Below are 16,730 nucleotides of genomic sequence, written 5' to 3' on the forward strand. Positions count from 1 at the left end.
CGCCCATTGCAAATGGAGTTAAGTTTGGGAGCGTACCTGCTATCGATAGTCTTAGACGATCAACAATGAGGTAATGGCATAGTCTAAGTAAGCATAAATATGAGTGAAGAAACCATGTAAATTTTCTTCAATATGTGGATTGCTTTGCTCTATACTAGGCTCTCCTAATCTTTCCTCATTGATCTTTTTCACATAAAAATCTTGTGTGTCCTCAACTAGGAGGTGATGTAGATATATCCATTGAATGGAGAATCTTCAACTCTACATTTCCTTTAAACTCTTTGGTGTGAATATCATTACTCATTTTAATATTATGCTCCATGAGTTAGGTTAACCTAAATTCTGTACTAAGGACTATAAGTTCTGTTTGTAAGTAATCTAATCACTCTTTAGGATTTCCAGCCCTACTGAGACAAATGATAGTCCAAACACCATCTTCTCAACTTAGCAAACACCACATTCTCTCAATATGATGATAATGGTGGGAAGAGTACTTCTTACACACTATGTTGTTGTACCAATCCAACCCCTCAACCAAGTATCAATCCATTTCAATGAACAATTGAAGGAACAATATAAACAATATATTATTAACACAAGCTTGATTGTTCCCAGAATAAGAGAGAAGAAATTTATTTAGGCTACAGATTTGTATCTGCAGATAACCTTACACCTAAGTACTCTGTCATGTACATAAAACCCTGGCATTACCATGATCTTAACGCGGCTTGGACCATGCGATTTTTGTCTATCCATGAATATATCCTCCATGTAATGGGGATCAAAGCTTCTATTCTCTTCAACCCTTAGAATTCCCAGCTGTGGATTGAATGAAAATGCAAGCAAATGGAGCAACCATATGCATTTGGCAGCAACGAAAAACGATTGAAGGAGCTGTTCAGGCCATGGTCTTGTCCACTTCAGTGTTGTAATGATGCAACTCATCTTCTGATCACAAAACTTACTGAACTCTTCACTGTAATACTTGGTTCCTTTCCTTACCACTTCGTTCCAGCTTAGATTTCTCAGCCCGACAAATGATGAAAACTGAGCATGGCGATCTTGCTCAGGGTCTAAAAGCTTTGGTGAGCCATTCTTCAGGAACACACAGTTCTCAAAGTCTTGGTAGAGTGATTGGTTTATGATAGCCTCCACATGGTATAAAACTGCCTTGGAGTACTTTGAATTTAGAGACAACTTGTAAGGTTCAAGGAGTAAATTCAAGTTCTCCACTAGAGTGATATCAGTTTCTTCAATCTGGGCTACAAGTGTCTTGCAAAATTGCTTCACTGATAACCTTGCTTCTGATACTACCTGCAAGAAACCCTCCACCATTCCTTCCTCGCTAACCGGTTCCAAGTTTTCTCCATTCCCACCAATGGACTTCCCTCTCTTATGAAGATTTCCAAGCTTTTCGGAAACTTTGAAATCGTTTGATTGTGCTACTTGTCTTGAGGCCATTTTCAGCTCTTCACAGTGAGTCTCTAAGTACTCCAACTTCTCTTTTAGCTCCTCCAACGAAGATTTCATCTCCGCGACCTCCATTAAGGCTGCATCCCTACTCTCATTTGCTTCCATAAGCTCTCTCTTCAATGTTTCAACAGACATGATCCCGAACTGCTTTAAATTTTGGGAAACTTCCTCCCATTCTGTTCGGTTTGGCGAGTTCTCATTCTTGTTCTTCTTCTTTAGCCGAGGAAACAACCATGAAAGATTCAAACCGCGGTTCTTCTGTTGCAGCTGAACAGAAGAGTGTGAATCTGTTAATGGCACCACAATATTAGAGTTCTTGCTGTTCTTGGCTGCAGTATTGGTTTCACTAGTTATAATTGCTGGCTTGCATTTGTTGCAAGAAGAGACTGATCTGAAGTCACCCAAACTGTTTCTTCTGCTTGACTTGTATAAATTTGTTCTGGGAGATGTTTTAAGCACAGTAATGTGATTTGAACCATTGACAGATTTCTGATCTTCAGCAGGACATATATGGGGCTCTGAATTGACAGAAGGAGAGGGAAACCCCTTCATTGAAGATGCATTCGGCTTTATATAATCCGTTTGGATGTTTTCGTCACCATTTCCTCCTCCTAGGTCATACTCATCCCAACAATCTGTTAAACTCTCTAATTGAATTTGTTGATACCCCGGCAATGGTTCATCTTCATAACTCTGTCAAAATGTTCCTGAAATCAGTGAACTTAACGCGAAAATGGAAGAAGGCACAATTTTTTTGTGTGCTTGTTTTATTAAAGAAGAAGTTAACTGCTTAATTATTGCAACTAAAATCCAACTATTTCGTTTCTTACAAAATATTTCAAGATAACAAGGTTTGAGTCAGTAGGGTTGAAGATTTCTTTTGTTATTTTAATGATTCAAACCAATCAGCTTACAAACAGAAACTGAAGAACACATGAGAAATTGGAACTTTGAAAGTATAATTTCATTATAGTCAATGAATAGCAAAACCCAACAAGAGTAATATGCAAAAATGATTAAATAATTCCTGGAAGAGTTGAAAACATCAATGAACAAGCAAAACCAAGAAGAGAGAGGTCATGCTTACTACAGTAAATGAGATTGCATTCATAAATTTTGTAATAAATGAGATTGAACTTACGGGTTCTACTCATTCAAAACCAAAAATCTTGAGAACCTCTATTAAATGCATAATTAGTATTTTCTATCCACACAAACTTTTTACTTTGAAAAATCAGGAAGTACCATTAGGCTACGTCAGCTTTGGTAAAGAATAGAGTAGATTGAGGTTACAATAAATAAACATATATATACCATACAATAAATAAACATATATATACACACACATATACCATTCAACATAAAAAGAAATGAGTCATGACATAAGAAAAACATAAAAAGAATTAAATTATATCAATAATTAGAGCTCTCACTGGTGTAAAAACAGGGTAATCTTGGGCTGAGAACTGAGGAGCAGAGTGTGAAACAGGGGAAAAACCGGGGAAGCCGAGATTGACCGGGCTCTTTCCCTGCATCAGAACAGCATGCAGAGCTCTGAGCTCCACTGCTTTGGCAATGGCTTCTTGAATTTCTTGCCTTCCAAATTCATTGTTATTCCCAGAGTGATTGCTGTTACAGTTTTCGATGTTTTGAGCTATGGTGGCAGCCATGAACAGAGGAAGGAACAGAGAATATGTGTAACATATAAACACTCAGATAAAGAACATCAAGAAAAAAATATCATTTAGTAGCTGAGAAAGTGTTCAAAGAGAGAAAATCAGTATCAGAGGTTGAAAAAGTGGATACCCAACGGTTGGATTTAATTTTCACAGAAGTAGATTACATTTTATCTATTGAAGGATTCTGGAGAACCAGAAAAAATGGAGAGAGAGAGAGAGAGAGAGAGATTTGAGGAATTTCAAATTCAATGAGTTTTTTTCTTTGTTTTCAATGCATCAATAGAATGAGCACATGTGAAGGAGGGAGAGAAAGGGAGAGGTTGAAGAGAAACCTAATCCAATGAGCTTTTTGTCTTTGTTGTCAATGGTTTAGTGGGGATAAGTTCATGGAGAGAGAGAGGTTTTACAGTTTTACTCCATGAATTGTAATTACCAAAGTACCCTTGGTTCCCTAAAAGGGAGGGTTTTACAATTTTACTCTATGCAGTTATGGCTAAGTTGTAATTACCAAAGTATCCTCAATTCCCTAAAATTACCAAATACATCTACATTTATATTCAGTGGTATTGTTTACTAGACAAGGATCCTCTCCGGCGCTGGAAAGGTCCAACACAGAATTCAATAGTTGAGATTGAATTGATAAATGAGATCGACTAATAATGATGCAATTTCAACCACTAAATTCTGTGCTGAATTTCTCACTGGAGAAGATCCTTGTCCTTGTTTACTTAATTTGTTTAGTGCCATTATTTCATTTTCATGATCACTATTCAATGCTGTTAGAATTAATTATAGATCTTAATGGACTGCATTTTAAGTGGTGCTATCATTACATTTGTACATGAACAGGAGACTGTTATTATGTAAAAGTAAATGGTGCAATTCAATTTAAGGGGACATTCAAACATGCACTAAGAAAGTGTGTCCACTACAATTTTTCAAAGAAAAAGTTGTTCAATTGATGAAATTGTCCATAAAAATGATGTTGTTCTAGACCCTTTATTCTAACTTTAATAATGTGTATTTATTAGATTTTTCAAAAGAATATAATTGCTTAATTGATGGAAAATATTGATGAAAAGCACTTTTAAAAGTGTAGAAACTTCTTCTTTTTAATTAAATGTGCTTAAGCAAATTTTGTGAAGTGCCAATATTACCATCATGTCTTTGGTCAAGTGGCATCTCCTTTCTTTTCATAGTAAAAGTTAGAGAATTTAAGTTTTTTCAAAAATATTGTGAAAGTTCTCATCAAGAAGATTAAAAATTTAAATATAAATATGTGAATATCATTTCCTTTCTGTAAAAGTACTGGGTACAAGTTAAGAATAACCAAACTGTGGATGGTAGCATTTCTAATATTTCCTTCAACTTTAGGAAGTAGATTCATGTACTAGGATGTCACTGTATAGAATCATTGCTGACCACATGATAGATAAAAGTGATACACTTGCAATGCTGGTAAAGTCTAGCTCCTATAAAGATGGATTATAAAGTTTAACAAAGTTAAATTATCAATTAAAAGAGCATAATTATGACAAAATTTACCAAATATATGGTGACATGTATCTAAGTGAGGAATAAAATTTATACACTATGGACACTTTTTACGGTATTCGTTTAATTATTTGAAAACTTAACGATTACACACATTTAAAAGTATGCACTTGTGTAAGAGGGATAAGTCTCACCACAAGGATGGAACAATTTTTCTTTTAATGATAAAAGCAAATTTTGTAACGATGAAAAGGAGGCAATTGAAAATTGAAAATTTTGTATTGATGACAGGGAGGGAAAACAAGGGCTGGGAACAAAAGCCAATGGAGTAACCATTGTTATCACAAGATGTACGGGTTTAGATTTTTTATATATCTATACACACATTTGTTTGTATTGATCTGCCAAAAAGGTTTGAAAAAGTAGGAGGAGAATGGTGGGGTAATTTCGCCAATTGAAAAATACTTAGCTGTCATGATGCAGATTTTGCCAAAGTGGGTGAGCTGGAGGACAAAGAAATTCCAATTTCTTCCAAGCTCTTCCATTGTCTTGTCTTTCCCCAAACACTGGATCTACAGGTTGACACAGTGGGGACCAAAAGGGCCCCAAATTACAAAAGTGCCCATCTAGAACTTCCATGTGTCAGAGTATTAGAGAGGGGAATATCCTAGGACAAGGGTAATTTGAGAAAAGACATTTATTAGATTTGTTTATTGTGTGGACTTGTAGTTGTTCCTTTTAAATTATGTAAAATGGAATTCCATAATAGAATCATGGAATGTTTAATATGAAGCTTCAGTGCTTCCCATAACTATTTGTGGGGAAAATCATTATAATATTGAAACCAACTTTGTGGAACCAACCACCCCACCAAAAAAAAGCAAGCACGTTTGTCAACCTACACATGCAAAAAGTTTTCTTTTCCTTTCTAATTAACACTGTGGTAAGAAAATTATATTTTTAAACCAAGAACAAACTCATAAAAATAAGTCGGTAATTTTTTTTTAGTTCTTTTTATTTTTATAAGACTGCATGCTAATATTACCGCATTTAGGGGTACTTGTCTGGTCTTATGGTATGATCAGATTGACTCACAAGTAGGAACGAATCTAAAAAGTTGTGGGAGGGGAGCACCCCCCCCCCCCCCCCCCCCCCCCAATGTCTTTGTTTCTGTCCTTGAAGACCCTTCTTATGTTTATGCATCGTCCTTGACTAGATTAGTCATCTTCTGTAAAATGAAACTAAAAGTTACATTAATATTCAGTCTTTTTCTATGATGGTGGATCCCTAACTACATCATGTGGGAGTCACCACTGTCTCAGTAATCCAATAATTCGGAGTCTGTTTAGTTTGTAATTCTGAAAATAGTTCACTAGAACTTCGAAAACGGATAATTATTATCAAAGAACAATCTATCAAACTGAGTTTTTTGTACAACTTTTCAGTTTTCAGTTTTATGAGAACAGAAAATTATTTATATAGTTACAAACCAAACAGGCCTAGATGTCACAAAATTTTGAATTTTTCGATTAAAATAGACCTCTTATACGAGCAACTCAAATCACTCCCTGGCATTATTGATTTTTACAAAATGAATTATTTCAATCAACTAGATATAATTTACGTTACATAAAGTGGGAGGGGAGTAAGAACGAATTTGAGAACGGAAGCGCAAAAGTGATAAAATTAAATTATAAATAATGAGAATTGAAACGAAACCATGCGTAGAGTGTGAAAATAAAAATATGTTCATATTGTGAGACTGACAATTATCGGAAAAGACTGTGTATGACTTAAATAGATCCATATGAGAAGCTTTTTAATCCTTGTATTTGCATTAAATTAGGATAACCAAAGCCTACTTTTGAATCCCAATGAATATGGAACATGCCACGACCCTTGTTGCTTTGCAACGTGCTCCAATTATGATGTTACAGGTACTCCCCAGCTTTAAATCACTAATTAAATGTAGGTCATTGATGGCTCTATCTTAGGCAATAAAAACTATAGGCAGCTTTATATTCCCTTTCATTTGAATTTTTTGTTAGATATAGATTGATCAGAATCAATATTTTAAAAAACCCTATTTGGATTTTTAAGTGTCTGTTTTTAGAATATCTATTAATTTTATTTTCAATCATTTTGAAAATATGTAAACATGTCCTGAACAAAGAACCTACATCTGGTGGAATATATTATGAGTGGTCTTTTGATTCCATGTTCACTATTCCCCGAACAGTTCCAAACAAAGCCTCAATATTTTTATCTAATTGTATTTGATAAATAATATTGTATTTAAATTATACATTGAATGTATAATTTTTTGTTTTTTCTTTTCCTTGACAAGAAAAACACACTCAAATATCCACTTATTCGTATAAGATTTAAACCATCAACCTTAAATCGACCTTATACTTTGAAAGGTTAAAAAGTACCAATGAACTATAATATTTGACGATAAAAATTATATTTTTCGCATAATATTATTAATAGGGTTTTCAAATATAGTTTTTTTTTTTTTCCCTTTTTATCAGCTAGAATGGTATGCAAACATAATTTTTTACAGACTTGCCAAAGTAGTAAATTCAAGGGTTCAAGTCCCCACAGATAAAAAAATAAAGAATAATGATAAGAAGACTGATAAATTAATCTTGAATAAGTATCGAATTTAACATGTTTTTGTCCACCTCATCTACTTAAACAGTATATAAAAAATAGTGTAATTTGGTGTATAAAAAAAATAAAAAATAAAAAACATGTATGAGCTAAAAAAAATAATAAAAGAAAGAAATTAACCATTTTAATGCAAGCTATATGCAAGTGCTTCTCTAGTCACGGAGCAAGATCAATATTATGCTACTATGAGGTCTACTTGAGCTCTATATTTTTTTGTCACGATCATGTGCAAATATTATAAGGGGGGAACTAATGGTTTGAAAGGGGATTGTACGGGAATTATAAAGTCAAAATTTTGTACTAAAAATTATTTACAATAAATCAGAAGAATCAATCAAAGTTATATATATATACACCAAATTACACTTTTAACTTACATCGAGTCGCATAATTTTCTTTTATTATATTTTAAACTGATTTTTAATTTTATTTATTACAATAAGACCATTTTCATATTGTCAATGTCATGACGAGGGGTGTACACGGTTCGATTTTTCCTAATTTGGTAGTTTTTTTGGAACCAAACCATTCCTAGTGGTTTTAGAAAATCTAAAACCAAACCGAACCATTTGACCAAAGGAACCGAACCAAACCAAACCTTGAAACACCGGTTCGATTTTGTTTTATTCAACGGTTTTTTTTTTTTTTTTTTTTTTGTTACAGAAATATTCATATTTCAAAATTCAAATGTACAACAATAAACCAAGTTAACCAACACATTTAGAACAATTAATACATTCACTTCTAGAACATAAGTTAATAAATTCAAAATTGCTAATATATTCATTCTTTTCTGTACTTCTGGAACTAAAATGAGTTAGTGAACATCCTCGAAACTGGTAATAACCTAATACATTTTAAAGTACTAATTCAACAACAAATACCACAATTCATAAAACCAACAACATTCAACCACTATAGAATTATATTACATTATATTATATGTATATATATATATATATATATAACTTAGCGGTTCGATTTGGTCATCTCGAACCGTCACCAAATCACGTTTTCACAAATTTAGAACCTCAAACTGTGATCAAACCATATTTTTACGTTTTAAAAAATTTAGAACCGTGACCGAATCAAATCGGTAGTTAACCAAACCAAATTGTACGATTTAATTCGATTTAGTTTGAATTTTAGATTTCACCGAATTTTTGTGCATGCTTAATTTGAAGAAGTAATGATAAGTCTCATAAGGGAGACAGGAGCGTTACTCTATTTGAGAGAGAGAGAGAGAGAGAGAGAAAACTCAAATTGGCAAATGTCACAAAAATATCTTTAATTTTTCAAATACAATACATCTAAACAAAGAAAGAAAAACAAACCCCGAGTTAGGATTACTGGATTAGGATATGTTTAATTAGCTGGTACTGATTCTAATGCTACCACATGGACCCACCGTAAAGTGTCTACAGTGATAAATTTTAGCTTTATGACAATCGAATCACCCAATAACTTGCTTCTAATACTAAACAAAACAAAAGATTAGCTAACTTGCTGAATAAAGATATGTTTAGGCACATGGGATCACTATTACTATGATGTAAGGTTTACCCTTCATTAAATTGTGATTTGTTTGTAAACTTTGTCAAGTCAAATACTATAACAACAAATCAACAATGAAAAAAAGCCGATGATTCAATTTATTAACATTTTCTTTCTCCATTTTTAAATAATTTTTGGTTTATTAATATAAGGTACTTGAGAAGTGTTATAGAGCATATATCACGATAAAAAAGAAAATTAAAATAATTAAAAAATAAAATATCTTTTGAATTCACTCACATACATCACTCACACACCCACTTTATTTCTTTGGAGACTCATACCCTCACCATTTACTTTGGAAGATAAAAAAGATATTAAAAAAAATACATTGTAATAGCTATTTTTTCAATTTTATGTTTTGTGATTCTCAAGTGCCATATTTATTTGTTATTATTATTAGGGCGAATTGCAAAAAACCTCCCTAGACTTTCATCCGTTTGCAAAAAACTCCCTTTATGAATATTTTTATAAAAAAATTCCTCTCGACTATCCCGATGGGTTGACTTTAACTGAAGTTCGTTTAGTAAACATACACTATTACCAAATTACTCGCGCTTTCTTAAAAAAAATTTAGTGACTGCCTAAAACAAATTTTATTTTTATTTGTTCACATTTGGATTCAATCTTTACAAAAGTTATAGAATCGACTCGTTGATTAACCAAAATTGGCATTGAATATGTTCATTTACACCAAGTGAATCATCCACCGACTCTCAGTATCATTCGTCTTTCTCATGCAATTCACTTACTCGCATTAATAACTATACAAAAATCATGCAGGTTTGGTCTGAAATTCAAAGATTTACAGTTTGGGATTTTAAACCCTAAATTTTGAAGTTTTTTTTTTTTTTTTTTTTGGAGGTAGTGGTTGTCCCTTTTGAGAAGAAGAAAACACAATCATTACTTTTAATGGGAAAGTTGGTATGTTTTCAACTTTTTACTTATACTCAATTATGGTTTTTTTGTTTTTGTTTTTGTTTTTTAGTGAGTAAATAATTAGTAATTGTTTATGAAAAATTAGGGCTTTTGTAGTTTAATAATGTTGTATGCATTTTAATTAGGCTTCTACATTAGGATTTTTTTAATGAATAATTTTCAATTGTTTATGCAAAATTATATGCAATGTGTTGCATTATTTTTGTTCACCGCTGGAAGGACAGATCTAGAACTGAGTGCCATTTAATTTCTCATTTTATGAGCACCAAAAATAGATTTGATATTCAACAGATGCCAACAAGATGCTGCCTTTTTTTTACACCTTGGGGCTGAATCACTCTTGCACACATACTATTATATTTAAAATTGTTTTGGGCACATATAAACAATAATTAACTATTTTTGTGCGATTCATCATTTTGAGTTTAACAAGTTTTCTAAGTTACATGGAAAAGGGGTCACAGGTCCTCTAATGATCATGATGGACATGGCTTTTGGAGAACTAGCTTATGTTAAGTTTGCTACTGTTTTTTGGAGACTACTTAGTTACTTCAAAGCTAAATGCTGGCTGCTGCTACTGCATTTTCAGTCTTTAATTGTATTGCTAACAACTATGATTTTTTTTTTGTTTTGATCTCAATCAATATGGGGCCTTCAAATTATGTCAAGGAAATATATATATATATACAGAGAGAGAGATAGAGAGAGAGAGAGAGAGATTTTGTTTGTGTGAAAAGGGAACAAGTAATCAGTGAGTTTTTGCAAACAAAATCTCATTCAAGGTGGGTACTTTAATTAAATGGCTAAGCAGATTACTATAAATATATATTTTTTTAAGCAAGCTCGTATAAAATACCCTTCTATACATAAATATATAATATGGTTTCATACTAATTTAAGATGATATTAGGGAAAAATTATCATATGGATATGATAGAATAAAAAACAAAATAAACTTGGCTTATAATATGATTTCATACTGATAGGATAAAAGTAACTAAAATAAATTTGATTTAATTTTCACACACGTATATTATAGTATATATGATTCAATTATAATATTGAAACACTATTGTATGAATAAATCAGTATGAAGAATTTACTGACGTGGCGAGAGAGTAAATAACAATAAAAAGTCCTTTACTGTTAAGAGGGCAATTTCGTCCAAAAAAAAAATAGCTCAGCAAATCATTTAAACGGACATTAGTTAAAGTCACCCCCTCAGGATAGTTGAGGAGAATTTTTTACTAAAAATATTCATAAAGGAATTTTTTTGCTAATAGGTGAAAGTCGAGAGGTTTTTTTTGCCATTCGCCCTTCTTCTTCTTATTATTATTATTATTTACATGTGTAGGTATACTTTTGCTAAATAGACGATCATTTAAATAGCATTATAAAGCAATAATAACTCCCACAAAAGTCAATTGAACTTTTTGTTTTTCTCTTGAATCCATTATTCTCAATTTGAACCATGAAATTTGTCTACATGATTGTTGCTTTTGTGTTGAAGAAGGAAGGTGTTAGAATATATTGTAGAAGTTGAATACAATGCGCTTGCTGATACTACTTCTGAACTTCTATGGTTGCGTTGGCTCCTTCAAGATATGAGAGTTTCTTCATCCACTGTCACTCCTATTTATTGTGAAAATAAAAGTGCAATCCAAATTGCACACACAATGATTTTTTTATGAGCGCACTAAACACATTGAGATTGACTGTCATTTTGTTCGTCATTATCTTCTTCAAAAGAGCTTACAATTGCGGTCCATCACTTCACATGATCAAATCGCTGGTGTTTTCATTCAATCCATCCTAATTTTAAGGGGGATTGTTATAATATATTGTAAAATATATTATTACTATATTGTAGAATATATTCTAACCATGTATAGATTTACCATATATGATTTAGGTTTTTTGCTCTTCACACATCTCATGTAATGACCCGATCTTTTTCCTCCTTTTTCATTTTCGGCGATTTTCTTTTTTCGTCTTTTTCCTATTTTGTTTTTTCCTTATTTCGTCTTATAGTCATTTTTCATTTTTCCTTACATAACCTCACTTGTTGTGCTCGGATTTGATTCCAATTTTGCATGCATTCAGGATATTTCATTTCCATGACATTGGTATTTTTACTTTTCTTGAAAAACATGCTAGATTGGTACTTTTTTTGTAAAGGGCATGAATGCATACTTTATTGTAATTATTTATAACTTTTGGGATTTTAGTGTAATTATGTAAAATAATTATTTTTCGTTTTGGGGACCTTTTTGCAATTTATTTTGGAAGATATTTTGAAAAATGACCATTTTGCAATTTTTGGAAAGTGTGACAAGTGTCACACTCTCATGGAACCATTTGTTGGCATTTAAGTGAAGAGACTTGGCACCATAACTTCTTGACATTTGGTGGGTGGAGATTCATCCATGTATTGGCCTTAGATTGGTGCACATGTAACCATTGATTGTTGACAAGTGTGGGTTTAGGATTAAGTCTTGGAAGGAGCATTGGATTAGTGATAAGTGTAGGATCAAAATTTAGTCTTGCATTATGTGTGTAAGAGAGGTAGTGCAAGAGCACATAGTGAGTGGAGGATTTCTAGCCCTTCCACTCACCATTTTACACTTTACCTTCTTCATTTCATTATCTCTCATGAACCCTAGCAAAGACTCCATTAGAGCAAAGCTTAGTATAGAACTTTGATTTCACATTTGGCACTCTTCCACTCACCCTAGACCTTTGACCTTGGGAGAGAAAAGATTCCTTTCACTCTCCTCTTCAAGAATCCTAAACTTATTTTCCATTTTGTGCTTGGTAGCTTGGATTATAGAGATTCAATTCTCTATTGAGGTAGGGGTGGTAGCATGTTTATATTCTAAGTGTTTTATAGTCCTTGTGGTTTAATATATATTGTGTACATGCTTTTGATATGATAGTATTGCATATTATAATAAACTCTCACTTCTTGACTTAGGGTTTATTGATTTAAGCATGTATGATATGTGTAAACCATGTGTAGGAGAATTATATAATTTAGTAGCATGCTAAATTCTAGAAATTTCACATGTGTTAGTGATGTGGAATACTTGTAGAATTATTGATGTTATATGCAATCTCTATTGATATAAATTGTTATATTTGTTGTTACAATAATTCTATACCCTTGTGAATTACTAATTGTAATTATTTAGGAACTTATTGCTATGATGTTGATAATTAGTATATAGAGCTTGTTATTGAGGCATGACTTGAATTGATAAATTTGTGATATTGTATTGTGCATAATATTATGATGTGAATTTGTCATTTGGCATGTCATTCTAGATTTAGAACTCTAAGACATGGTTTGTATGGTTTCAAAATACTTGTGCATGGAAGGTGGTTTGTATGCCTTATTATATATATATAAGTTTTGAACTTGATATATATTTTGGAATTTCTTAAGACATTGTTACATGTGACATGGCTAAAGTTTGACTTTAGTGCGGAATGTATGAGTTCTCCCCAATAGAGATATTGCGCACTAGGGTGGTCTTCCCAGCGGATTAATGCCCGGAATAACCGTATTGATCTTGGTTAAGTCCGAGACGTGATATCCAAGTCTTCCATTACTTGTTTTCGCATTAAATTTCAAGTTGACAACCAATACTTAATTTTAGCCTGAAAATCTTGTTATTGGCGAATTGATGTTGTTGAGTACATTGATAATTATTTGTGTTACTAAAGAATTATTTAAGTTAGTTTAAGATGATCCCTTAGAACACCTCAAACATAGACGTTAAGTGAAATGATCCCTTGTATTCGTCTATATTGATCTTGCAATGATATTGAAACTTTAGGGTATACGCATATGCTTCTCCTACGAGTAACTTGATTACTTACCCAAGTGGTTTGTGTTGTTTTTCAGGTAAGGAGACCATGTTCGTGGATGCTCATCATCCTTAGAAGCTTTTGAGCTATTTGAAGCATTTTTGTATATTAACATGCAAGTGTTTAGCACGACTTGACTTTTGATATCATATTTTGAATGCCATGGGTGTATGGTACATTTGGAGCTTTAGTAACTTTCTTGATATGTAATAACACTCAAATATTTTGCTTTTGACATTTTAAATATGTATGTAAAGAGGCCAAGGGCCAAAAATGTCCATTTTTGTACTTAAACATTTTTTGTATCAAAGTTTTGCTTTAAATGTCTTTTAATCAAAATTTGAGGTTTGAGATATCAAAATCTTGTAAATGATGTGTATGAGGGCATGGGTCATTATTTTGTATTCAAATATCCATAGCAAAGATGTTAGCATGTTCACATATCCATTTTTCATTGAGCAATCAGTTTTATGCATTCATTTTGAAATAAGGCATCATGGGATTCAAGTTGAAGTGGAACTTTAGCACCTTCAGCAGATAGCAGGTTCAGCAGCAGGTTTTCGAGGTGTTTCGGTCGACCGAAACTCCATTTCGGTCGACCGATGGTTAATGGTTTGGTAGTTGTACAGTAATCTCACATCCCAATAGTCAAATACACTGTTCAATGGTCATTTCGGTCGACCGAACCCTTATTTCGGTCTACCGAAGCAACACGAACCTTTTCTTCATGATTTCAGGTCTTAGTACTTCCATTTCGGTCATCTGAAAGTCCATTTCGGTCGACCGAAATAGCTAGAACCCGAGCCTTGCCTCTGTTGAGTTTCAGCACTGATTATCCGACTTCAACGGATCATAATTTCTTCGTTTCTAATCCAAATAGGGTGATTCTTGAGCCTAAACTCAAGAATTTTGAGTCAGCTTTCTAATGGTACCAATCCCATTCTCAAATTCCAAACACAGTGGGAGTTATGTATATTTTAGTGAAGTAGTGTCAGTTTTCACTTCAACCGGGACGGCGCATTTTGTGGGACTCTTAGCCAAAGTCTATGGAACCTCTTGGAATATTTCAAAATGATTAGATTAGGTTGTATTAACCTTGTTTGACTTGTTTAGAGTCAAGTTTCTCCTTTTAATAGTGAATTGACCTTTTTGCCCCTTGGATAGCAAATTTTGTCCTTTTTGACATTTGTTTCCGTTTTTGTCCTCTTTAAGTTTCGTGACCTCATGGAGGGTCACATTTGTGTCTTAGGAGTGACTCTTATCTTTTAAGACCTTGGTTTATCATTAGCTTCCGCAATTCAGATTCGTTATCGGATCACTTTCGGTTCATCACTAACGCACTGGGTTGAAAAATTTGGGCCGTCACATCTCATCACTTATATAAACCCTTATGAACCTTCATACTTTACACATCAATATAATATACAATTCTTTCTTTTATATTTAACAGAAGGTATGGTCATTCTCAATTTTCTCTTGCAGGCCTGGTCTAAAGGAACCAAAAGAAAGGTTCTTTGTAATCTATACAAGAAAGAACAAAACAAGCCATTAAAAAAGGACACATCCAAGCCCCTACAACAAATTGAGTAAAGTGAAATGACCAAAACACTAAAATGCTTCTAGTGCAAAAATATAGTACCATTATTAAGTTATTTTCCAAAAGAAAAAGTAGAAAGATGGGGTATTCTACTATTCTTGTTGGCTTCCTCCTATAGTGTTTGGCATTTGTCCTGTTTTCATTGTTCCAACTCCTAACAGCATATTCCAATTTATTTATTTAATTCCCACTAGTCTAAATATAATTGTCATTAAAAAATATCCATATTACTATAAAATTCTAAATTATGAAGGATAAAGTGCAAAAAAAAAAAAAAAAGGAAGTATGTTTGAATTTGTAAAATCTTCCTTTGAAGTATATTTTGTGACCAACGAGCTAGTGGCCTATTGGTATTAGTCTCTTACTTTTCAAAGGAAGGTCAGAGGTTCAAATCTCGAAAGAGATATGTATGTGTGAATACCAACTAAGAAAAAAAAGTATACTTTGTGTAGAACTCCACTTGAACTATCACATTTTCTTAAAAAAATGCCCCCATGCCTGGATTATTTTTCATTAAATTACCATGATACCCTGAATTACACTTAATTCATTTTTCATTTTAAAATAAATTATGAAAAATATTCATACTAGTATGATGACATATTTTTCATTAAATCTGCTTAAATTTACCTTTAATTCTTGAAATTAATTATTTAAATAAAAAATTAATTAGAAAATTTTAAGATAATTTAATTAATTTCTTTTTTTTTATGAATATATTGCACAAAATAATATATATTTTTATTTAAGTAATTTATTAATTTTTCATATTCATGAAAAGAATGTATTTTTTTACAATAAAAAAGTTTAAACCAAGTATAATAAGCTTTATTATAAATAGTAAAGTTTTAATAATTACTTAATCATTTTATAAAATGATAATTACAACTCTATTTATTAATTTTTTTCATTTTTGAGATAAATTGATACGAATAATAAAATTAAGGTAAATGATATAATCAAATTTAGATAAGAGAAAAGATAATAAAAATAATTTAATAAGAAATAACAAATTTAATAAGCAATGATAAAATAGTCTTTTGTGATGGTTTGTCCTTTATTGCAAAAAATAATTAGTTCAAGGGGACAATTTGTAGTTTAGGGGGTTATTTGTAGAAAACTATAATATTTCGGGGAATTTTTCTTACACTTTACCCTATTATAAAACAAAATAAAAAAAAGAAAAAAAAAAAAAAACAGATCAAAATTGATTTAGGAAGAATTAGGGATAAAATATTTATGATTCTAGATTTTTTTTTTTTTTTTTTTAATTTTTTTCATTCCTCTCTTTTATACCTTAACAAGAAATTAATACACCATGTCTTTATCAATTACAATAAAAACTGAACAAATCACGAATAACTATTCTCTAATAGTACTTGCACTTTTCAAAGTAGGATAAAAAATCGTGTGAAAATGATCAAATTTAAAGAAAGTCCCATATCATT

General features: G+C 32.0%; 1 protein-coding gene across 1 annotated transcript; it reads right to left on the reverse strand.

The window, feature by feature from the left end:
- Nucleotides 1-562: 562 nt before the first annotated feature.
- On the reverse strand, nucleotides 563-3,485 carry LOC132311337 (IRK-interacting protein). Its single transcript, XM_059809214.1, has 2 exons — nucleotides 2,907-3,485; nucleotides 563-2,166 (listed from the first exon to the last, which is right to left on the reverse strand). Exons 1-2 carry the CDS (start codon nucleotides 3,141-3,143, stop codon nucleotides 637-639), a joined length of 1,767 nt encoding a protein of 588 aa, XP_059665197.1. The 5' UTR covers nucleotides 3,144-3,485; the 3' UTR covers nucleotides 563-636.
- Nucleotides 3,486-16,730: the final 13,245 nt, after the last annotated feature.

Source organism: Cornus florida, unplaced genomic scaffold (assembly GCF_030987335.1).
Source record: "Cornus florida cultivar Cherokee Brave unplaced genomic scaffold, ASM3098733v1 CherokeeBrave_3.0.0_Hap2_Chr06, whole genome shotgun sequence".
Lineage (NCBI taxonomy): Eukaryota > Viridiplantae > Streptophyta > Magnoliopsida > Cornales > Cornaceae > Cornus > Cornus florida.